The sequence below is a fragment of the Triturus cristatus genome, chromosome 9, assembly GCF_964204655.1.
Source record: "Triturus cristatus chromosome 9, aTriCri1.1, whole genome shotgun sequence".
NCBI lineage: Eukaryota > Metazoa > Chordata > Amphibia > Caudata > Salamandridae > Triturus > Triturus cristatus.
Genome location: NC_140592.1, coordinates 92,040,922 through 92,064,857, shown reverse-complemented (window position 1 = coordinate 92,064,857; position 23,936 = coordinate 92,040,922). Strand labels below are relative to the sequence as shown.

General features: G+C 45.4%; 1 protein-coding gene across 2 annotated transcripts in view; it reads right to left on the bottom strand.

Annotated features, from left to right (window-relative positions):
- Nucleotides 1-23,936, bottom strand: part of LOC146797466 (protein SSUH2 homolog) — a 223,024-nt gene that overhangs the window by 65,485 nt on the left and 133,603 nt on the right. For both annotated transcript variants that reach the window (XM_085624493.1, XM_085624492.1), the window contains exons 7-8: nucleotides 7,579-7,703; nucleotides 7,138-7,200 (exon numbers count right to left, since the gene is read on the bottom strand). In XM_085624493.1, coding sequence (XP_085480619.1) covers nucleotides 7,138-7,200; nucleotides 7,579-7,703 — 188 coding nt within the window. The remainder of the gene's footprint in view (nucleotides 1-7,137; nucleotides 7,201-7,578; nucleotides 7,704-23,936) is intronic.

Here is a 23,936-nt window from a genome sequence, read left to right as displayed (position 1 = left end):
GCGAGGGCCATCAGTGCACGCATTCGGACCAGGTAGGCTTTCATAGAGGGGATGCTGTATCAAGAAGCGTCTCTGCTCCATTCTGATTGCGAATGTTCCGTAGGAGCAATATGTCCTGACAGGGGGAGGGATAGAATTCCATATCCAGACTATGCTCGCTGAGAATAATTGCTTAAATGTTATTTTTATCCTCGAGATTGGAGTTTCTATAAGCAAGCTATCCAATGGCGTAACTCCGCTGAGTGGAAACTCTAATATGGTATGCTCCAAGCTTCTACCACCCACTTGAAAAAGTTACACTCTACTGATTTTTTCGGGTGCACAAGCAATACATAAAAAAATATTTCTATTCTTCTTAAACTCGATCCCCTAACGATCACTGTGTGATCTGTAGCATTCTCTGCCAGAAGGAGTTGAGGCCCTTGATTCCTGCCTTATGTCTCCACCCTTTGATGATTTCATCCACCCCTTTCAACCATGAGGTCCATTAGACATGGACACATCAGCTCCACTTAGCGTCCCACAAGAGTCCTGCCTACCCTAGGTCTGCCTGTTGTAATATCCAGCGCAACAACTGCCCGTATGTAACATAATCCTGTAGGAGTAAAGAGGGTTCAGCCTGAAGCTCAAGAAAACTGTTCATGGTGTTCCAATTCATATTATCCCCATAGTTCTTAGACAACTAATGATCCAATTAATAAAACTTGTCTCCATAATTTCTGCAGAGAACATAGGGTTTTCAAAAAGAGCGGTGGCTCTGGTATATATTGGTTTGTGCAATTGCTATCAAGGGTTTAATACATCTAATGTTGCACTTCTTTCAGCTCATGTCTCTTTTTTTGAAAACATTGATGTAATTTAAATGGCTATCCTTTTAGTGTGTGGGGCAAAATCAATTCTAAAATACACACTTTGATGAATTTTGAAGAGAGTTCTATAAAGAAGTTTGAGGATGCTTCTTATGATGATTTTGCACTTTGTAATTACTGTAGACACTCAAATTACAAGGTGTTTTTATAGTTGTATACATTTGAAGAGCTTTCATACGGATGCATCATAAATAGGACGACTTGAAACAGTACCTGAATTCAAAAGCAGTGGGGGTAGGAGGACTTGGAGTAGCACCTGAATACAAAGACAGTGGGGGTGGGGTGGGGGCGGGGGGTAGTCACATTGAAAGAGGAAGAGATTTCGATATCCTATGGAGTGAAGACCAGGACAATTTTTTTGTTGTTGTTTTTGCTCCTTGAACCACGAGATCTCTTTGCTAGCCAGTTCTTGGCATTTTAATGAGCAGCTCCCACAGGAAATAGAGAGCTTTTTGATGGGGTGTGTTGGTAGTTTTGGCTTTTTTTGATGAAACAACATATAAAGTACAAGATTTGAATAAAATGCTGGTCTGTAGGCAGAGCAAAGTTACTTTGGCAAGGGCTGAGTAATGTGGCCAACCCTAGCCATGCTTCCTATGACATTTAACAATTTGAACTTGGGGGTATTTAGCTGGACGCACTGCTATTTGAAAGTTCAAATGTTTGTATAGTTGTCGGGTCCTCGGGGAATCGCTCTCTGACCAAAGAGCGTAATGTGATACAATAAGTCGGTTGCACCACTCAACTGAGTGGAGTCCCCCGGGCTCCTATGCCCCTCAATTGGGTTTCAATAAAGTAATCAAAAGTTCTACATAGGTTGATGTTTCATGGTGTTTTATTCACACACAAGTTTCTTTAAAGTTTTCTTTTAGCATTATTCCAATGCGGAGTCCCAATGCATTTCGGCATTAACATAACATGCCTTCATCAGGGGGAACGTTTCGAGTTAGGCGTGATGATTCTCGCGTAGTGTGGAATAATGCTAAAAGAAATCTTTAAAGAAACTTGTGTGTGAATAAAACACCATGAAACATTAACCTATGTAGAACTTTTGATTACTTTATTGAAACCCAATTGAGGGGCATAGGAGCCCGGGGGACTCCACTCAGTTGAGTGGCGCAACCGACTTATTTAACAATTTGAGCAATCTTGATCAGTTTTCCATGTAGAGGTCTCAAGGAGGACCAGGAAAGCCAATGAGTAGGTCATTACGTCATCAAGATAGTAGAAGATCATGTATTTTACCAGGGCTGTATGTTCGTTTAGGGCACATACCATATGGTGTTGCAGATAAAGGATGGCTGCAACATTGCATCTTGAGTTTTTCGGTTTTGAATGGCTGGTTAGGAGTCAATTCAAAAGACAAATAATTTGTTACTAGAGGTGGTGATAGGAGAGAAAGCGTAGTCTCTTGTTATTCACAAGCATGGTGATTTTATTTGTAAGAAGAACAAAACCAATCTTGGTTGTAGAGGAAGAAACTATATATCTATATCTTTATAACGGACCAGCAGCCTTCTATTTTGGACAATGCAGGAGTAGAAAACAGGTATAGTTGGATGCCATTGCCATATTGAAGTATGAGAAATAGTTGTATGACTAGCAAAGACCAATAAAGCCTCCATGTAAGGGTTGAAGAGCTTGGGTGATAAACTAGGTTCTGAGAAGGGATGCATACAATAGGTGATTTGATCTTCTACAAGTGAGCCTATGCAATTTGATTAGAGAAGAATGAGGAGAAAGAACTCCAATCAGTTGTGCTCAGGTAGTGAACTATGTTTTGTGGCCTACCATGTCGAAAGCTGGGAAGAGGTCCATTGGATTAGCTGACCGATGCCTCTACGATTGCAGTGGAAAAAAGAGTTCTCCAGTATATGAATTGTGGTAGTTTATGAATTTTACCAGGAGGCTAGGTGTTCCAGTGTTTGTTTGGAGTTTAACAGCAAATTACTTTTAACTTATTTTCCCAAATGAGTGAGCAATCAGGGAGGCACGTGCCAAGTTCAAAAAGTATATGTAGGAGGTGTAGAATGTATTCACTTTCAGAGAGGCATAAGCATGATTGAAAATGTGGACAACCAGCGTTGTCATCCTTATTGGAAGTGGCTACAATGGGTGAGTTGGTATTGGACTAGTCGATTGGTGTATATAAGTGAATGGCCAACCATTCAGTTGTCTGGCAGAGAATAGTGGAAATAGGCATAGCTGGTTGATTGCTTAAATAATTGCTGCAAAAGATCTTGCCTTTTTTCAACTAAAAACCCAAATGATGTCTGTTGATTTTTCAATGAAATCTGGTATGGAATGTGTGTGGAGAGAACTGATGCATTGGGCACCATTACATTAAGCTTCACATTAATTGATAGCATTACCATTGGTTTGTCAGTAAAAGCTGGAGTTTGCTAACGAGATCTCCTTTTGCACTACGTCCATAGGTTTTTTTAAGATTCATCTGCACAGAAGATCAAGTATTGTTACTGGCAGATAACCCTTAAGTAAGGTTCTTCGGTGTACCAGAGGTTGCAGGGCTTACGTTTAATATTGTGGAGCTTACCTGAAGCATAACAAGAATCATTGTTTTTGGTAATCTGGCTGTGGGTGTGAAGTAAGGGGCTAACATATTGATTCAGATGTAATGTTTATTGACAATGCATAATGGTCTGTGCTATGAAAGATATTTTGAACTTGAACCATAATTGTGTCCATTTGGCTATGGCAAGATAATTCAGAATGCATCTCCATCACCTCACAAACGATATAGTGCCTCAAGATGAAGCAAGAAATCAACTTTCTAGTTAATGGGGGGTGGGGAGGGGTGCAGGGTTGTTGCTTAGCGGGAACATGCATATGGGTCTGATGTGGCTGGAATGAGGGGAGACATGACAGTGCCATTCCCCACTGACTAAAATTAAGACAGCAGGGGTTGATCAGCTCCTTTCTCAGTCTTCCCTTCTCTGTCAAGTTCCCACTTTCACCCAGGCGCAGTTGTACTTCTACTATGTTTTCTCACAGCTCATTGAAATGAGCTTTGAATGTTCAGAGAATTAGTTTAACCCACTGCCAGGATTAACAATTGTGACCGTCACCAGCTCCCTGCCCTCCCTTTTCTTCCAGCCCCTTTATATTCTCATTTAAACAAGTTCAAAACCTGGTTCCAGGAGGGCCTCTCTCTGCTCACATTGGCCTTTAGGAAAAAGAACAGCCAAGCAAATACTATTAGAATGGATATTTATATTTGGCAACATACAAACCTAATTTATTTATGTATTTAGCAGTTTTATATAGTGCCAGAACCCCGATAGCTACTCAAGCTCTTTCGTAAAACAATGAACAGAGAACCTCAGTAAACAATAAACAGAGTACATTTGGACAGTTTAAGTAACAGGGGGACTTTCAAAGTGCTGGGGAGAGAGGTTGGGGGAATAGGGAGGCGTGCAGTGAAAAAGTGTGGGGGCCCTATTATGTCATAACTCACTATCAAGAATCAAGCGTCCATGGCTAGAATCCAATTGGAGTGTCTAGATTCAGTGTAATACAACAGAATTAGAGTTCTAAGGGTCAAATATTTCAAAGTATATTCTGCCGAGGTGCATTTTCAGACCTTTGCTGAAAGAATAGTGGTCAGGAGCCAATCTGAACTGCATGGGTATGGAGTTGCAGGTGCTTGGGGCTGAGCCGGAGAAGGATTTTTTCTTTACCAGCCATGATTGACAGGTTTTCAGATAGAGAATTCCACTGCCTGCATCTATCCTGGATGACCACAGAGCAAAATGCAGTTCTCAGTTGATTGTGGGACAGTAAATGCTTTAGTTCCTTTAACTGGTGTAGGTGAAAATTGGCAGATTGAGTCTATTTGTTGGCGAGGAGGATCAGAGATGGAGAGAAATCCATAATGAAACCTCAGGATTTGACCTTGATGTTGAGTGATGGACGTGACCAAAATTTGATAGTTATGTTATTAAACATGAGTGGATATTACCTTTCCTTTTCAGGATAGGAGAATAAATTCAGTTTTTACAGGTTTAGTTTTAAGCAGTGTGAAAACCTTCAATAATACAATTTTCTTAGACTGACCTGTAGAGTGGGGATACCATTGAATGATGACATTTTTGAATGCAAAGGATTGTCATTTACACATTTAGGTCTCTTGAAGGTTCGGCGTGCAAATAGAATAACATTTGGGAGAGTGTGGCTCCCTGTGGAACTCTGCAAGTTTCTTCTTTGTGTGAGGGTAAGTAGTTGTTCAGTTTTATTTGATGTGATCAGCCTTTTAGGAAGGCCTTGAACCAGTTGAGTACAGTGTCCCTGAAGCCCACCTGTGCTTGAAGGTTTTTAGTAACAGATCTTGATCCATTGAGTAGATGGCTGCCTACAAGTCCAGTAGTATCAGGAGGCAGGCTTCACCTTCATCCAGTATGTGAGGAAGGCCATCCTTTTCTTCCAGCGTGGGTGTAACCTGCCGAGTCCTTCTCAGAAGCCTGATTGAGAAATGGCTAGTAGGGAATTCTTCTTTATGAAACAGTTAAATTGTGGAGGCAAGGAAGGTTAGTGATAGGCCTAAATCTTTCCATATTTTGGTCTGAGTTGGTTTTGTTTAGGATCGGCAAGATCTGATGAATCTCTGAACTAATGGCCCAATTTGGTTGACAATCTCATAATGAGATGTGGCCAACTTTACAGGAGCAAACGCCACTTTAAAGCAGTGAGACGATTTATATAGCTAACGTTAGAGACATCAGCTGCAAGATGTTTGTGTAGAACTAGTGCACATTCAAAATGTCATATTGGGAGTGAGGGATTGAAGATTTAGGGCATTATTTACAGTTTGGGGGGTAGTGTGCCAACCCACCAGGGTGGAAGAATTCAGGCTCCATCAGCCTGGAGGTGAACCATTTGCAATTGTGAGATATGTTTGCTACCTCGCCAAGGATCATTTCACCAAAGGTGCTCCTGCAGCGCAGGCGTTGCTTTAGGTGAAAAAGCACTGCTGGCTGGACAAAGCAGAGGGGTTGTTTCTGCAAAATCAAAAAACCCAGACATTCCTGATAACTACAGAAGGAGGGTGAGAGCACATTGCCTCACATCCCAGCGCTCAATTTGCCCAAGTGCATCCTAGTAAATACTGCGTATGATAACACTTACTTACATTTTTTACCCTTGTTGGTGCAACTTGTTCTGTGTATCGCTAGAAAGTGTTTCTGGATTCATTCATTCATCAGTAGAGAGTAACAAGTCATTTTGGGGGTGAGGGAAATGCTGCTCAAAGTCTTCCAAGGGCTCTGTACCACTTACTGGGCGCTGGTGCATCAGCACAAGCTCATCAGCTTAGAAGCTCAAGGAGGCTTTTTAAACAGAAGGAGGGTGGGAACACACTCCTCACATCCTCACAACTATCCTGAAACACGTGACAAGAGATAAACAGTTGGCTGCACCAAAAAGGGTGAAAAAGTAAAGACTGCCACTGAAGTAAGTGTTATCATGCACTGCGTTTACCATAATGTACTGGGGAGAACTGAGTGCTGGGATGTGAGGCAGCGTGCTCCCACCCTCGTTTTGTTCAAAGAGGCTCCCTTGAGCTAACGGTCTCTGGCTGATGCACCTGCGCCCGGAGAATGGTACAGAGACGCGAGAAGACTTTGAGCAGCATTTCCAGCATCCCAAAATTGATGTTTGGCTCAGTACTGAAGAAGGACAACTATCCTGAAACACATGTTTAGAGATACACAGCAGTGGCTGCACCAACAAGGGTGAAAACCTGAAGACTGTCACTGAATAAGTGTTATTATGCACTGCATTTACCATGATGTATAAGGGAGAAATGAGTGCTGGGATATGGGGCAGAATGCTCCCACCCTCCTTCTATAGGATCCTGAAAACTACCATGGATAAACGTCAATCACAAACTTGAGAAAAAGGGCATCAGAAACCTAGCTGAAAAGGCAAAATCCTTTTGATACTATAGCCTGTGACTAGTAATTTACACGAGCTATAAGTTTATGATAGCAGAGTCTGGATCGTTCATTGCAGACCAAGCAGCTCTCTTATTTCTAAATGAGAAAGGGAAAATGTTGGCTTGTCAGAAATATTTAGGGAGACAAACTAATCGAGGTGGCTCCCCATGTACTCACCAATCTCTTAATGTCTCCTTTAGTTTAAAATTTTCTGAAAGGCTTTACAAAAACATGTCATGCCTGAGCCTCACAGGAAAACAATATTAAGCATGCAATTCCTACCAGTATGAGCTGATATTGCAACAAGATGCACTCACCCTGCCGGCTCCATTACATTTTTTGCAGATATTTTGTCCCAAACCCAAACATGATTCACAGGGCTGCAATCAAGGAAAAATAGAAGAAAATAAAGGTAATTGTATGGACACGTCATTTATACTATGTATTTAATTGTTTCTGCATATATGTCCACACATAAAGCAAAAACTAAGATTTAGAAGTGAAGTCCTTGGATCAAATGTCTAAAATTCATATAATGGCCTATTGATGAAGGTGCTCATCTGTTTGTCATATCGAGAAAGTTTAGAAGAGAAAGCAAGCCATCAACCCTCAAATGAGATCTGGATTTCTACATCTTTTTAAACTATTAAAAGGTAATCTTTGGTCAAACTGCCAGATGGAATATTGATCAAACAGGGTGCTATTCCTGCATCACGGATGGTGCAACAAAAGTTAGAAAACACATGGTGCCAGCATACCTTAACAGAGGACGAGCGAGGCACCTTGATCGTTTGGTTAGCATCTTTGAACATGGCAGGAACTGTCACTGGGATGTCCCACGGAAGAGGGACTCGACCACTACCATAAGCATCTATAACTTCACCTGAGATGAAAAATGCCACGTTAAGTAAATAAAGTTTAAAACATTTCTTATAAACGTATCAGATCACAAAGTCATTGGAAAGATACAATAAAGAATCAGGCCACACAGCAGTCAGCCAAGTGTTCATAAAAGAAGCCATGAAGCTCAAACATAAACCAAACTGATGCACAGCACAATTCTGTAACATACCCCTCTCTTTAATGGTGCCTATATGTGCACGCATTTGGGTTTAGTGAGTGTATAAGCAATGCACAGTGTAATAGGTTCTTACTGACACTCCGAATATTCAGTATTGTACAGCAAAGTTGACCTTTGGCTGCTGGTTAATAGATCTATTCATTATGCTTACCTCTCCTGAAAAGGAGACAGACACTCCCAACATGCACCATGTAAACAGATTTTCCTCCATGTGCTGAAGCTGCATAGAACCTTAGTCTAAGCCAGTTGTGAAGATACTGTTAGTACATAATTACTTTGAAAAGTTTTTCAAAAGCTGGAAAGGTAATTATCCCCTGTAGAATGGAGGAAAATGATTTTAGAAATGACTGCTCCCAGGAGGATATTTTCCTAGCACAACCACCAAAATCACGGCTACGGCTAGTGTTGACAATGATAAAATACCTCCCACAGAACTGTTGATATGTTTTTTCTTCTGGTGCCAGCCATATGTGCTTGGGATACAGCGAGTGCTGACTTCTGAATGTTATTTAAGAAATATTCCCTAAGTTGTATTTGTGATGTTGCCTTTTGTAAGAAAATGGGTTAGTATCTAGGAAGGATGTGAGTCCTTCTCAAATAATGAGGCCACAATCTTCCCTTTACTGAGAACCAAGGGCCTCTTTTAAACACTTTTCACTCAGGGTGTTAAGGCAGAGCAGTCCAAAGCTTACTAATGGGAGGAGCTGTGGGCCAGACATGCAGCCCTCTGGAATGCAGCAAAGAACGATTAGTCAGCTATTTATCTTATCAAAATGAAAAATACTTTGTTTATTGCATGCAGTATGAAATACTATGCACCAATTCACAATAATATACAGGATGGCAGATGGAAACTGCTTAGGGGAAACCATCTAAAGGACCTCACAACTAACAGAGGGCGCATACTAAAGAGAGTCCCATGAATAGGTAACTCCCTAAATGCACCCTGTAGCCTCTATGCTGGAGATACCACTTACAGCCTGCTCAACAGCAAGCCCGGAATCCGAAAACTGCTGAACGACCCCCTTCCCTATATGATGAACACAACACACTGGGTGCAGTTGATGAAAGTCAGGCCAACTGGACTTGTCAGGATATCATCACAACAGTTAAAGTAGAAATGTAAAATAAAAAACCAATGCAGACATTGTTGTGTTGCTTGTTCTGCTGTGTAGGTGCATGGAATGTCTGGTGGATGACATGATGGTTAGATCGTTGGATGCAAGGGAGCCTAGCAGACCTGTTTCCTGTGTAAGAAGCTTATTAACGGATTCAATTACAGGACGTGAGGCTTCGGATTATGCTATCTCTTTCTTTTACTGTAAATCACAGCAGCCAATTAAAACATTCAATTAGTTAACAAAAACTACATTGTCCATGATACCTTGCATCAGTCATGCCCTCTTAGCACCCAATAAGAGCCATGAGCACAGTCCCATCATCCTCTTTCTTTGCTGCTCACAGCAGAGCTAAGTACTTCCCCTCTTGATATTGCATTATTGCATTGTTGTAATTATCGTGCTTGACAAAGTGCTTAGCGCTATAGTTACTTGAATTTGCATGAGTTGCTACATGTATTAATGCTGCTTATTTACTATATTTGAGCATTGTGTGCTTCGTGGTATTTTTTATTGTCTGTGTTGCACATTGTGAGGGCGCGCGTCGCTCGCAGAGACGGGACTCTGTCCTGCTTGCCAGTACTGCTGGGTTTGATTCCTGACAGACGCGCTACTCGGCACGAGAGTACCTGACCGCTTTGGTGGTGGATTTGGGTCTGGTGGCTGGTGTCCTGGCCTTCCCTAATTAAGGGTTCACGGCCGACGTGCTCAGCGCAAGCGAGCCCATTGGGCTCCTTTTGGGCTTGCGTTGGCGAAGAGAAAACAGAAGGTCTATGCGGACAGATACCACTGACACCGACACTACCACAACAGATGAAGACGCCTCTCCCAAGAAGAAAGCTAAACAGGTGGCTTCATCCACCCCAGAAATGCCACCCAATACTCCCTTTACCTTCAACCCAAGCGATATCGTACACCCCGATCTTCGGATTGGGCTCCGGCACCGGATGTTACCGAGTATCTCCACGAGAACCTTCGCAAAGAGTTCGATAAGGAAGTCCGTAATCGGCTCAGGTTAGAGTGTCCTCGGCCTGATTTACCAAACAAGGTGGCTGAAACTCCCGAGATCGACGTTAGACGTGGGTCCCGTGCTCACTACGCCACCGGAGTCAAGCTATCCTGGCTGAAGAGGGGTGAAACCCCGAAACCGGTCCTAGAATGCTTGATTCCGGTCCAGGGAAGACATGGCTTGGCAGTTCGGAATGGACTGTTCCCATGAGGTACAGGGTCAAGACTGATTTGCATATGGCCATGTCTGAACTGGGGTGGCGTGTTGAGCAAAATAACGATGGAATAAACCCAGATCTGTGACTGGGGGTGAATGTTTTGCCAATGTGCAACATTCCGTCCATCATCTTGTGTGTTTTGCTGTTCGCCCTATGTGGGAAGGGTAGGCCCAGACGTGGGTCCCGTGCTCACTACGCCACTGGAGTCAAGCTATCCTGGCTGAAGAGGGGTGAAACCCCGAAACCGGTCCTAGGATGCTTGATAACGGTCCAGGGAAGACATGGCTTGGAAATTCGGGCTGGACTGTTCCCATGAGGTACAGGGTCAAGACTGATTTGCATATGGCCATGTCTGAATTGGGGTGGCGTGGTGAGCAAAATAACGATGGATTAAACCCAGATCTGTGACTGGGGGTGAATGTTTTGCCAATGTGCAACATTCCGTCCATCATCTTGTGTGTTTCTCTTTAATAGTTGGCGAGCGAACAATCTTCTATCTAGGAAACAGTTGTTTGCCAAATTGGCGATGCTTTTATGTTTATCAGCTTGTAGGCGTTCATCGGACGTGCGGGCCTTGGACATTACAGGTAGAGTATTTACTCCGGAAGGAGTTTCCTTTACTATCACAGGACGTACAAAGACTCTTTCAAGACACATTGATTATAATGCTTTTCCTAGCAATGACAAGTTATGTGTTGTGCAATGTTTAAAAACATATGAGGAATGTACTCGTTCTCTGAGACCAGAGGGTTCTACTCAACATTTAATTGCTTTGCAAAAGCCCTTTAAGCCTGTGTCGGCTGCTACGATAGCCAGATGGCTTCGTTATGTTATGTTATGAAAGAAGCTGGTATTGACATTCAAATGTTTGGTGCCCATTTCATGCGTGGTGCCATGGCATCAAAATCTTAAATGTTAGGTTCTAACATTCAAGACATTATGCGTTGTGCCGATTGGTCATCTGAATCAACTTTCAAACAATTTTATTATAAGCCGGTGGGAGATATAACATCTGTTGTTTTTGATAAGCGTTAAACTAGCATAATCCAAAGCCTCCGATCCTGTAATAGAATCAAAAATTTGCTAGCATTCGGGCAAAGAATTTCCAATTCTATTAAGGACACAGAGACGAGGATTATCCCACCCGGCTATGTACAATAAAATTGTTCATGCTTACCCATCCGTAGATGAAGTAATGTTGGAAATTTACAATAAGCAGAAATTACGGGTTGTTCCTGCTTTTCTTCTAGGAGCAGATAAAAAATCTGAATACGAAGCTTCTTCACGTTGAAGTCTCTCTATGGACATTGGTTTCCTGTTAAACTTCCTTGTTGGAGGATGTTATTTGATCGTTTTGTTGACTTAGTGGACTTTTAAAGTTCGAGCAAAGAAAGAGGATGATGGGACTGTGCTCATGGCTCTTATTGGGGGCTAAGAGGGCGTGACTGATGCAAAGCATCATGGACAATGTAGTTTGTGTTAACTAATTGAATGTTTTAATTGGCTGCTGTGATTTACAGTAAAAGAAAGAAATAGCATAATCCTTGCCTCCGTGTCCTTAATAGAATTGAAAATTCTTGGCGCGAACCTCACTGGAGTTATGCATGCTATGTTTCCAGCACACTTCAAGTTGGTGACGAGCTGGCGAGGGACATATTTTTAATGTCCATATGGAATCCTAGGAATGTATGGAATTGTAGCGGAGTTTTAGTAGGGGAGGAGCTGGAATACGACTGTCCTGGTGAGAAGAGAATCCGTGAATGGCAAGGAGATCTATGGAAGTGCCTCGATGTGTGAGTATTGAGAAAAATTTCATGTGAGGTGTGCGTACGTGAACAGAGTTAACCGCTTGACTCAGCCGCATTTGTCGAGCGGCAAGCGGTATTCTCTGCACGCGTCTTCAGTATCGCCGAAAACGCCTGCACGTCAGCTTCTGCCTCCGAGTGAAGCTGTCATAACGTACAGGTGACCTCTACATCTCTGACATCACAGTGTGACCCTGCGTGGAAGCCATATTTGTTTTGTTACATCTTCGTGTGCACTTTTCTTCAGCATCGGTACCTGAAGCTGGAGCGAGACGTGGCCGACATCGACAGCAGGACTGCAGGAGACAGTGGACCGCACCCGTTGGCTGCTGACAGCACTCCGTATGTGATGGGGGCCCTAGTTCGTGGAGACCCTGTCACAGGCAGAGACTCGCGCTCCCCGCTGGGAGACTCGTGGATAGAGCATCCCTACATGAAGCATGACAACAGGTGAGAGGCTGCACGAGGGGGAAGCCAGGGAGCCCCCATTGACGCCCACCACGGTGCCCCGCTGACGCGGTGGTGAGTGGAGCCCAGCGCCTGCGGGTCAGGCCCTGTAAGAGCGAGCGGTCGGGTGATGTCCAGAAGGGGTGCACTACTCATTGGAATACATTTGCAGGGGTGAGACGCGCTGTGGCAGTGCCTCAGAAGAGTCCAGGAAGCCGCGTGCAGTGAAGGATCTCGTCCCGGGCATAGTAACGGCCCATGGAATATCGGCAGTGCAGTGGGATCCATAACGCGGCCTAGCAGTGAATCGAGGTGGGGCCACCAGGAGCGGGAACCAACACTGCGTAGCAACCGCCTAGCCGGTGCGCCTGCCGGCAGCACAGTCAGGTGAGCCCGGTGGCCAGATCAGGCCCAGGCCCTGGCAAGGTAGCATGAAGGGACATCCAGTGGTTATGCCTGTGGTCACTAGAAACGCAGCCCGCCTCCTTGGGAAGACCTCAACACGATAAACAGGCGCCATCTACAACCACAGCATCACAGAGGACACACCCCATGAGTTAAAGGCACCGCCTCACTCTTGGGGAAACCTGGTAGGGATGCACCTCCATGAGGAGGCCCTGGTTGCGTCGCACCCCAGAAAGGGGCCACAGTTGGAGCATTGATCAATAGAGACCCGGTAACAGATCTACTGCCTGGCACATTGACTCTTAGCCCAGTCACACAGCCAAGTGGACGAGCAACACGTGCGCTTACACAGTAACAATCCACTTGTGGTGAATGCCTTCAGCACAGCAGTTAGCAATAGGCTGGCTGCGCAAAAACGCTCAGCAGAACAGCACGTGTACTGGCAGCTCTGAGTCAGTACGCACAGACGGAGACAAAACCGGCGGCACGCCACACACAGCGCTTGCTGCCAAACTTGACTCGTTGCTGGTGGAAAAGATCGGGCTGCACTGGACCAGACAAGGTCCTCCCTAGAATCTAAGATCCACAAGGTCACCTCGGACTTCCCCGTACTGCTCGCTGACCACCATAAATTAGTTGAGAAGGTTCATTTACAGGATCAATCTTTAATGGAGCTGAAACCCAAAGCCACACCGCGGACCTACAGGACATTCTAGACCGTAGGCATGCACTAGAAGACAGGGTCGAAGACGGGGAGGGCTGCTCCCGCCGCAATAACGTCCGGGTGGTGGGTCTCCCGGAGGGAGAGGAAGGGCAAAACCCAGAAGACTATGTTGATCGCTGGCTCACAGATATCCTGCCACCAGGAACACTATTGCCACACTTCGCAATTAAAAGGGCGCATCGAGTACCGGCACACAAACCTCCCCCACGGGCCCGACCACGACTGTTCCTTTTCAGACTTCTCAATTATAGAGACAGGGACGCGGTGCTACGAGAAACCCGTAAGATTGCAGATCTCAAGGTCAGCCGAAGTTCGATCATAGTATTCCCAGACTACACGGCACAAGTTCAGAGGCGTAGGAACACTTACGCAGCTGTGAAACACCAGCTCCGTGAACTGGAACTCACCTACTACCTGTTGCTTTCCGCCAGACTGAGAGTGGTAGCGAAAGGTGTGGTCCGCTTCTTTGATTCACCCGCCGAAGTATGGGCTGGTTGGAGGAGTCAGGGCTGTGGACAGTGCCCAGACCCTCTACAACGAAGCCTACTAAGACACCTGGCAGAAGGGATCGTTGGCACGGAAAACGCAGGGAATCCGGCTTTGGTCACAGCTGCTCTGAACTCTGAACAGAGGAGAATGGAACGTCAGGACGCCTTACAAGTAGCCTTAGCAATTGGGATTACGACACATCGAGAAGGTCGGCATGCGAGACCCTCTGAGTCAACGACAGCCAGCGGTTCATCGTCCCCAAGACCTGACGACCTGGACGACATGCAGTTGCCCGATGTCACTCCGCACACTGCAGATGACATCATCTGATTGAGCACAAATTCTGTGAATCGAGAAAGAGACTGCAAACGCAAGTAGAGACTTTATAGCTACGTCCTGCTGAGGTGCCGGTTACACACATGAACAATGTTAAATGATGGTATCCCAACTGTTCACGCGTGCATGCCACACACAATTTCAAGACCAGCGATGCACGCAGCTCACACACGTATACCCTTACATGCTGGCTGGGAAGGCGGGTGGCAATACTTCGACATAGAGGGACAGCTAAGCTCCAAAGTCAGCTATACACCGCACATACCCTTACCAGCCACTAGACTGGAATAGTTACTGCCATAGTTGGGCACAAAAGTTTGGACGGACGTCACCGCAGAGTTCGCCCCCAACAGTTATAAATGTTACTGTTCAAGCTTATCCTTTTGGTTTTAGTAATGTCAGTCCGGGCTCCCATATGCACCACATATTTAGTCATGTTCTACTCATCCCAGGTTCCCCTGAAGGGCGCAACAACCAGACATGACACAAGTTAACGTAATCACGTGAAATGTATGCGGAATGCACACACCCACATGCAGATACTCCATATTTTCATATCTACAGCGTCGCTCAGCCGGCATCGCCCTACTACAGGAAACACTTATGTCGCACACTGAGTTGGAACGGTTGCGGAGGAGGTGGAGAGGCCAGGTAGTTGGTACCACTTACTCAGCGCATGCGCACGGCACACTGATATGTCTAAGAGCGGGAGTCACGTTTATCCGCGAAGGGGACATGACTGATACTGAGGGCAGATACACACTCGTGAGAAGGCAGTTAAATGGTCAAACAATATTGTTTGGCTCCATCTACGCCCGAACATAGACCAAGCCTCCTATGTTACACGTTTAACAGAGACACTGGCTCAATGGAATGGAATCCCGTGGTTGGTGGGAGGGGACTTCAATTCAGTGCTCAGTGTAGACTTAGATAGATCATTGCCACCCCTCAACAGAACCCCTGCCACATCCAATGCGCAAGCCCTGACAGACTGGCTCATGCATTGGGTACTACTAAATATATGGCGTACCCTCAACCCCAGGGCACGGTTTTATTCACATTACTCCGTAGTACATGGGCTCCATGTGCGACTTGACAGGTTGGTGGGATCACAGTCGCTACTCCCCCTAGTTCCCCTGATCCCCAGGTGGCGACTCCAGACTAATGCACTGGAAGACCCAGTGGTTCACTTGTCCCTGGGTAAGGCAACTCTCGCATACTCTGAAACGAACGAGGATACGGCCAGCAGCGCACTGATAGAATGGGAGGCATTCAAGGTAACGATAAGGGGGCACTGCATGGAAGCCATGTGGAATGTCCGCACACAATTGTCTGCCTCCCTTGCAAAAATAGAATCCCAATTGCTGCAGTGTGAGCAGGAGGGGGAGGGGACGGGCAGGGACCCACAGCGATAGGAGGCACTGCGTGCAGAGCACGCTGAACATCTAGAGCGCCTCTGATGCCACAACTACACAGCACACACAACCCACACACACGCCATGGCTGACGTGGGCGCTGCGGACAACCACGGGGCCTATACTACATACGCAACATGCAATACATATGGCCATGAGGTAGCACTACACTCAGTTGTATCAGTCCCAGGGGTGCTGTAGTGAACAGTGCTTGGAAAGTTTCCTGGGCCTCTTACAATCACCTACGGCGACGGATGAACACAAGGAAATACTTAATGAGCAGATCTAGTTAGAGGAGATTGGAAACTCCATAAAGTCATTAGCCGACGGAAAATCACCAGGACCGGACGGCCTACCAGCAGAATATTACAAGGCGTACCGGGCGTCACTAACGCAGCGGCTCCATGTTCTATATATCACTGCTGTGGAGGGATGGCAGACCCCCTCCATGCAAGAAGCGCATTTGGTATCCTTATTAAAGCCCGACAAAGACCCCATGGAAGTAGGTTCGTACTGACCCCTTGACCTACTCAATACTGATTACAAGATACTTGCAAAGTTTTGGGCGGACAGACTAACACACGTCGTCCCTACGTTGGTCCACGCGGACCAGAACGGCTTTGTGCCATCTGGTAGTACCTCCCTCAATCTGTGGCTTTTTTCAGAGTGGCAACAGATACTGTGCAGGAGTGTCAAGGGCCGGTTGTCTCATATTATACCTGGAGAAGGCCTTCGACTCCTTAGAGTGGGGCTATCTCTTCACTACACTCGAGAAATACGCCTTAGGCCCAGTGTTCGTTCAACTAACACGTCTGCTTTACACTGACCCAACTATCAGAGTCGAAATGGGCCCCTACATTTCGGATGACATTCCAGTGTGGCGAGGGACAAGGCAGGGATGCCCTCTATCCCCCCTCCTCTTCGCGCTGACAATAGAGCCATTAGCAGAGACAATATGTACCCAACTGGGAGACGGTGTCCCTCTAGGAGATGCCACACACCAAGTATCGCTCTATGCAGAGGATCTCCTCATTTACATAAGGGACATTGAGAGGGTCCCTGGACAGTTGGCACAAATATTGCAAGACTTTGACACACTCTCCGGGCTAAAGGTAAACGTCGATAAGTCCTGTATATACTCGTTCAGCAGAAGTAACCACGATCCGGGCCTTATCATCAATGACAGAAAGGTGCAGTGGACAGAAGACATGATCTATTACCTGGGCATCCAGATCTATCGCCAGCCGAAAGACCTGTTCGATTGGAACCTAGGCAGAGAGCTAACAGCCATCAGATCACATATGCAGTTCTGGGGCACACTTCCACTCGCCGTAAAGGGTAGAGTGGCACTCGCCAAAATGGTAATCCTCCCAAGGCACCTATATTACTTCACAAACCTACCTGTATATATTCCAGCTCCCTTTTTTGACACACTGGAGAGGCTAGTAAGAGACTTCATCTTGGGCAGTACCAAACATAGAATTGCACTATGGAAGTTGTACTTACCAACGGACCAGGGGGGTTTAGCAGCTCCTTGCTTTGAGCACTACTATTTAGCCGCTCAACTGCAGTGGATAGCACAGCGGCTATCAGACCGACATCGCGAGGACACAGCAACCACACAGCCGCCCTACTCATTGCAGCGGATTGTCGGGCTCTTCCACCCTGGCACAAAGGCGAGACCTCCAGACCCCCGGTTACTTGCTGTGGCGTACAAATTTTTTCACAGGAGTCTCCACATAACTCGGGACATTATCCCCTATGTGCCAGCGATACCCTTAGAGGGGTCCCCTAGAGGTCAGACAGTAATCACAGTGCATGCAATCCGGGAATGGCAGGAGGGGGGCATCCAAATGCACGGGGATTTGTACCGAGAGGGGACGCTTATACCATATACATCTTTGTTAGGAGGGGCTTCCACCAGCGCAGTTCCTAATACACCGTTCATTGATAGCCACACTCACAGCCAAGTGGGGTGACATCACCACAGAGCCACAATCGCACCTCACCATGCAATACTTGCCTGTTATGGGGCAGGGCAGGCAATTCACATGGTGGTTTGCGGCTGTGTTCAGGACCCACGCATCGGTAAGCCTAGATTCGCTCCGACACAACTGGGAACAAGACCTAGGCCGTCAGTTCGCAGACACAGAGTGGGCTCGGGTGCTAGAAGTGTGTGTATTATCCTGGTCTGGTATGGTTAAGATGTGCCAGTGGAATGCTGACAGTGTGATGCTGGATGGAATGTTGGGAGTGGGAATGGACAGTTGGAGAAGGGCTGAGCACCTGGAAGGCTGCTCCTGGTGGGGCTAAATACTGGCTTTACTCTGTTTAATTACTGGCTTAATTACAACTAACTTACAACTTGTAACCAACGTCAATAAAACGACATGAAACTACCTCCTGGATCCTGGCATGTTTACGACCATTTTATGGTGACGATTTGAACTAAAGAACCTGCGTCTGCTACCTCTGTAACCTTCAACTTCAAGTCTACTTCAAGTCTGGAGTACCTACTCTCAAGCTAAAGCAACTCATGTAACTACAGCTGCGATTATTCAACCAACTGGCACACCATAGCCCCACCAGTGACCTCTACAACGGTCGCCCTCTACGCTAAGGTGCCAGTTCCTGTCTCAACTGCAGCTCAAGTCTCTGTTTGATGTCAAGAGAGGGTAAGCCTCTGCTGTGCCCTCAGGAGAGGGTAAGCCTGACTCTCTATAATGTTTTTTTTAATGATCTGTGCCTTCAAGTGACCACAAAAAAAAAGGATTTTGCGCAACAAGTATAAGGCACTGCATCTGTGTTATTTTTATGACCCAGCGTCATGTTTTGTGGTTTGGCAACAAACTATGGCATTTTTGAAAAACTCAAGAACTGTTCCTGTGTTCTTTGCAGCGTCTCAATCTACAAGGATTTAGTGTGCCAGGTCTTTTTAAAGACTATCTTCAGTTTTCAACTTTTCAAAAAAAAAAAGAAGCTGTCGTCGTTTTTACAGGCTTCTCCTCGCTGCTGCCTTCCCACACTGAGATCGTGAGTACAAGCTTCCCTTTGCTGCTGCCTTCCCATACTGGGATTGTGAGTTTTGGCATTTCAAAGGGGTTGGAAGTAAAGGAGAAATCAGGCGTCGCTTGGTACAAGACATGGGGAGTCCCTTCTATCTCTAATCAGCATGCGTCCGCAAGTAATGCTGCCTTCCACGATATCATTTGGGACAAGTTTTTTTCTGCCACTAGTTCAGCACACCTTGATGTCGCTGCGCAGAGTGTATAACTTTAACTATATGTCTGTCAACTTTGTTACATCTAATCTTCATTACTATGATGGTCAGGTTACAAGACGTGTCTCAGCTGGAGAAGGAGAGGTGAGACATTGATGGTATATGTTTATTTTGCCTTTGTTTCACTGTTTTTTTAAACATTGAGTGTGGGGGATTGTGTGGGGAATACTGTAAATGACTGCTTATTTACAACAATTTTATGGCGACGATTTGAACTAAAGAACCTGCGTCTGCTACCTCTGTAACCTTCAATTTCAAGTCTACTTCAAGTCTGGAGTACCTACTATCAAGCTAAACCAACTCAAGCAACTACAGCTGCGATTATTCAACTAACTGGCACACCATAGCCCCACCAGTGACCTCTACAACGGTCGCCCTTTACGCTACAGTGCCAGTTCCGGTCTATACTGCAGCTCAAGTCTCTGTTTGCTGTACCTACAGCGTCTGTTTTGTTGCAGATCAAGCCTGACACTCGTCAAAGCTTGTGTCAGGTGCTGTGCCCTCAGGAAAGGGTAAGCCTCACACTCTACAAAGTTTTTTTTTCTGTGCTGTGCTCTCAGGACAGGGTAAGTCAGACACTCGACAATGCTCTGTTCCTGTGCTGTGCCCTCAGGAGAGGGTAAGCCTGACTCTCTACAACGTTTTGTTTCACGACTTGTGCCTTCAAGAGACCACAAAAACATAGTTTGCGCAACAAGTATAAGGCGCTGCATCTGTGTTATTTTTATTTGACCCAACGTCATGTTTGGTGGTTTGGTAATAGTCTATGGCATTTTAAAAATTCAAGGACTGTTCCAGTTGCCCCTTCAGCGTCTCAATGTTCTGTGCCAGCTTTTTCAACACACAGGTGTCATGTGTCCAGTGACAGTTTCTTATCAATCTTTAGTTTTCAACTTTGCATCCAGAAAAAGAAGCTGTCGTCATTTATACATGCTTCCCCTCGCTGCTGCTTTCTCACACTGGGATCGTGAGTTTTGTGCATTTCAACCGGGTTGGAAGTTTTGGATAGTTGAAGCTTCGCGCTAATCTAAGTGGGAATTTCCTACATATTTTCTCTCTGTGCAGACATTTTTTACACCGGACCAGAGTGGTGGACGTTTGGTTTTGTGTTTTTAAACCATTCGAGTTGTGCCTACGTTTGTGACATCTGGGGTGAGTTTATTTTTGTTTGTACTTTGACCCCCAGTTGCACCCTCAACATGTGGCAGTTCAACCGTCACCATAGTCATTCAAAGTGGGTGAGCACGAGCCATGCAATGCACGCGCTTACCTGTCCACTCTCTTCGTCGCGCGCTGCTACTTCTGAGTCCCCACGTCACCTCCATCTCGGATCCTGTAATCGTCCTTTTGGTGCACGCTGATGCCGGGAGCCACCCAGCACAGCGTGAAAAAGCGTGCCGCCATCTTGTGGCTGGAACTTGAAGCTCCGTGCATCCTATGCAGTTCATATGGGCCCAAGAGATTTGATCCCGATCACACTGGCCAACCACGATCTGTCCTGTTCAAACCACTTTCTCATTTGAGCAATAAAGTTTTTTGTTCAAACCCGAACCGACGCGAAAGAACGACTGGGATATTTTTGACGTGAACAGTGGTCCCAGTGCATCGTGTTCTTGAACTGTGGGGTGAGATTCGTTTTGTGACATTGTAGTGCTTCAGGTGTTCTATACCTGTGTTACGCTGCCATCCGGTGGGGAAAATCTATTTTGAGACTGTTCATGCCATCTGTACGACGTCGCTGACTGAGCATCGAATCTGTTATCTTATAGTGTTTTGAGAGACTGCATTTTTGTTTAAATTTGTTTTGAGCACGTTTGTCTGGGAGAGGCAATTTATTCAACAATTATATGGGTCTGTAAGATCTTTTATTTGTGTTAAGTTTTCAAGTTACCTTTGGTTTTCTTTACAGGCGCTTAGTTTCCTGTTCTGTGCACAACGTTTCCTACCTCCACAGGGGGTGTATTTATGAATGTCGTTTTTATTTACAGTGCACAATATTTCTGGTTTTGTTTAGTGCACGATTGGTTTTTCTTTCACTACTGCACAATGTTGTTCCCCACACGAGGTTCATTCCTCGGGATGTTTTCACAACTATTACAGTGTACAGTGTCTCATGTACACATGGCTATGTGTGGACTAGTATCCCACTTGCGCATGCTCATCTATGGACCTCTCCGTGAGGTGTGTTTTTGGGGTTATGCTGGATGGAATGTTGGGAGTGGGAATGGACAGTTGGAGAAGGGCTGAGCACCTGGAAGGCTGCTCCTGGTGGGGCTAAATACTGGCTTAACTCTGTTTAATTACTGGCTTAATTACAACTAACTTACAACTTGTAACCAACGTCAATAAAACTACATGAAACTACCTCCTGGATCCTGGCATGTTTACAACAGTGTCCAACACGAATCCCCAGGAACATGCGGTTCCGGCAAATCCAGTTGTATATAAATCAAAGGGCAAATCTCACACCTGCTAAAATTAATTAGTACTTCAAACGCGTGGATGCTGCGTGTCCGAGACGTGTTGAATTGGGGGCAGATCTGATACACATGCTTTGGGGCTGCGCTCGGATCGGCGCTTATTGGAGGGAGGTAGCCACTATACTACACTCCTGTACTGGGCGTGAGGTGCCTTTTGAATGGCCGACGTACCTACTACACAAATTCCGAAGAACACCCAACACCAAAGAAACATCCAGATTCCTAGATTTAGGAATAGTTGTAGCCAAGAGGCTGATAACCAAGAGGTGGAAAGCACCAGATCCCCCACATATACAGGCATGGCGAAATTCATTGCTGGCATGGGCCAAACCGGAAAGCCTCGCATTCAGGCGAGAGGAAACCTTGGGTCTACGTCAGGTCCCCATTGCAACATACTGGGATGCGCTCTTGGCTGAGCTACAGCGGAACGCGGGTGAGGATGAAGGGGATTCCTCAGTAAAGTAAAGCTGCAGTTAGACACCACAAATACTCGCCTACACACTTGTTACACAAGCACACATATATGCACGCCACAGTAGGGAGGTAACAAGCAGACAATAGGCATAGAAACAATGCACAAGTTCCAAACAGGGAAGTGGGAGGGGTACTACGGGCTGGGTTAATGTTTCAAATGTTTTTCTTTTACGTTAATCTCTCAGTTCTGATCAAAATTACACTGATATTTGCACTAATCTGGTTAAAAAACTGCAAACACCACATGGCATGCAATGATATGTATGGTTTGCACAATGGCAAGTTTCCTATACTCGTAAAAGTCGTCAGGATACACTAGGTAAACATAGAACGCATTGTGTTCAGCAAAACGCCTATGATGTAACCTGTAGTGTACCTTTAACTTGCTAAAGTATGTACACCATATTAAATGTGTTTGCAAGAAAGCAGAAATTACTGTATGTGCAAGTACTGAAAAAACTGTAAAGTTTAATAAAAATAGATTAAAGAAAAAATCAAGGATGCCTGCTCCTTTGGATGAATGTGTGGATGACCCGTGGAATGATTACAAACTAGCATTAGTACATGACTCTGGGATTCCGGCTATTAAAAAAGGGGAGTGGGAGGCGGAACAGAGTAAGGACTGTGTTTTGCAAGGAGTTTTGAAATGTTTACAGAATGGAAGGCCAAGGAAAGAAATTGTATCTGAGGAATTAAGGCCTTTTTAGGAAGTAATGATGGAATTGTCAGTAGATAAGTATTTGGGTTTTAAGGGGTGAACGCATTGTTCCTCCCTGTTGTGTCACGAAGGACATTTTGGGATAGTCTGGACAAAAGCTGTGGTCAAGAAAATCATCCGGTGGCTAGGTGTGGACAAAGTGGTTGATAGATTTGTAAGATCATGCACGGTATGTTCCTCGGCAGAGAAGTCTTTGTGTACATTGAGTCCCCCATGAGTAAAGGTTTAATTACAAAGCAACCATGGGAATGTGTGGCTTTAAACTTGTTGGATCCTGTGGGGGAACTAAAGGAATATGTTATGATGCTTATGGACCTTTTCACTAAATGGCCAGTGGTGGAAATTGTAAATAAGGCTGATACCACCACGGTTTTGAAATTCTTAGATAATGTGTTTGTGTCTGAAGGTATTCCAGCTGTATTGTTGAGCAACAATGGAGTGCAGTTTACATCTAATGTGACTAAGAGTTACTTTTAGAGGATTGGAGTGAAGCACAGGACAACATCGCTCTATAATCCTAGTGGGAATGGCACTGTGGAGAGATTTAACTGCGTAGTTATTCAAGGACTGTAAACTACAAAAAGATTTGGCTTGTGGAAGTAAAAAAGGCCATGTGGGCGTATAGGGTCACTGTCCATGATATCACTGGAGAACCCCCATTTGCCATAATTAGAGGTAAAAGACCCAGGGGCAAATATAATCCAGCATGGTTACAGGAATGGGAGGTGGTCCCTCAATTCTGTCAGAGGGAAATTAGATGAAACGCATTTGAGAAATAAATCATATTATGACAGCGTTCATGGTGTTAAACCTGTGCAGGTGAAAGTGGGTGACTGGGTGCGGGTGAAGAAACCAACAAAAGTTGCTAAGGGAGAGAGCAGATTCTTTGACCCAGAGGAAGTGGTAGAGGTTTTGTGAAATGCAGTTCGGCTGAACAGTGGTAAGGTATGGAATCTTGAGAGGGTTGCTTTAAGAGCCAATGAGAGAGAGTGGACGAGGAGGAGGAAGGAAATAACAATACTGAGTTGTTGGAGGACATTTTTTAAAACAGCGTAGTTCAAGACGAAATGAGAATGACAAGGTTGAGTGGGAATTTGGAGAGCAGAACAAGTATGGAT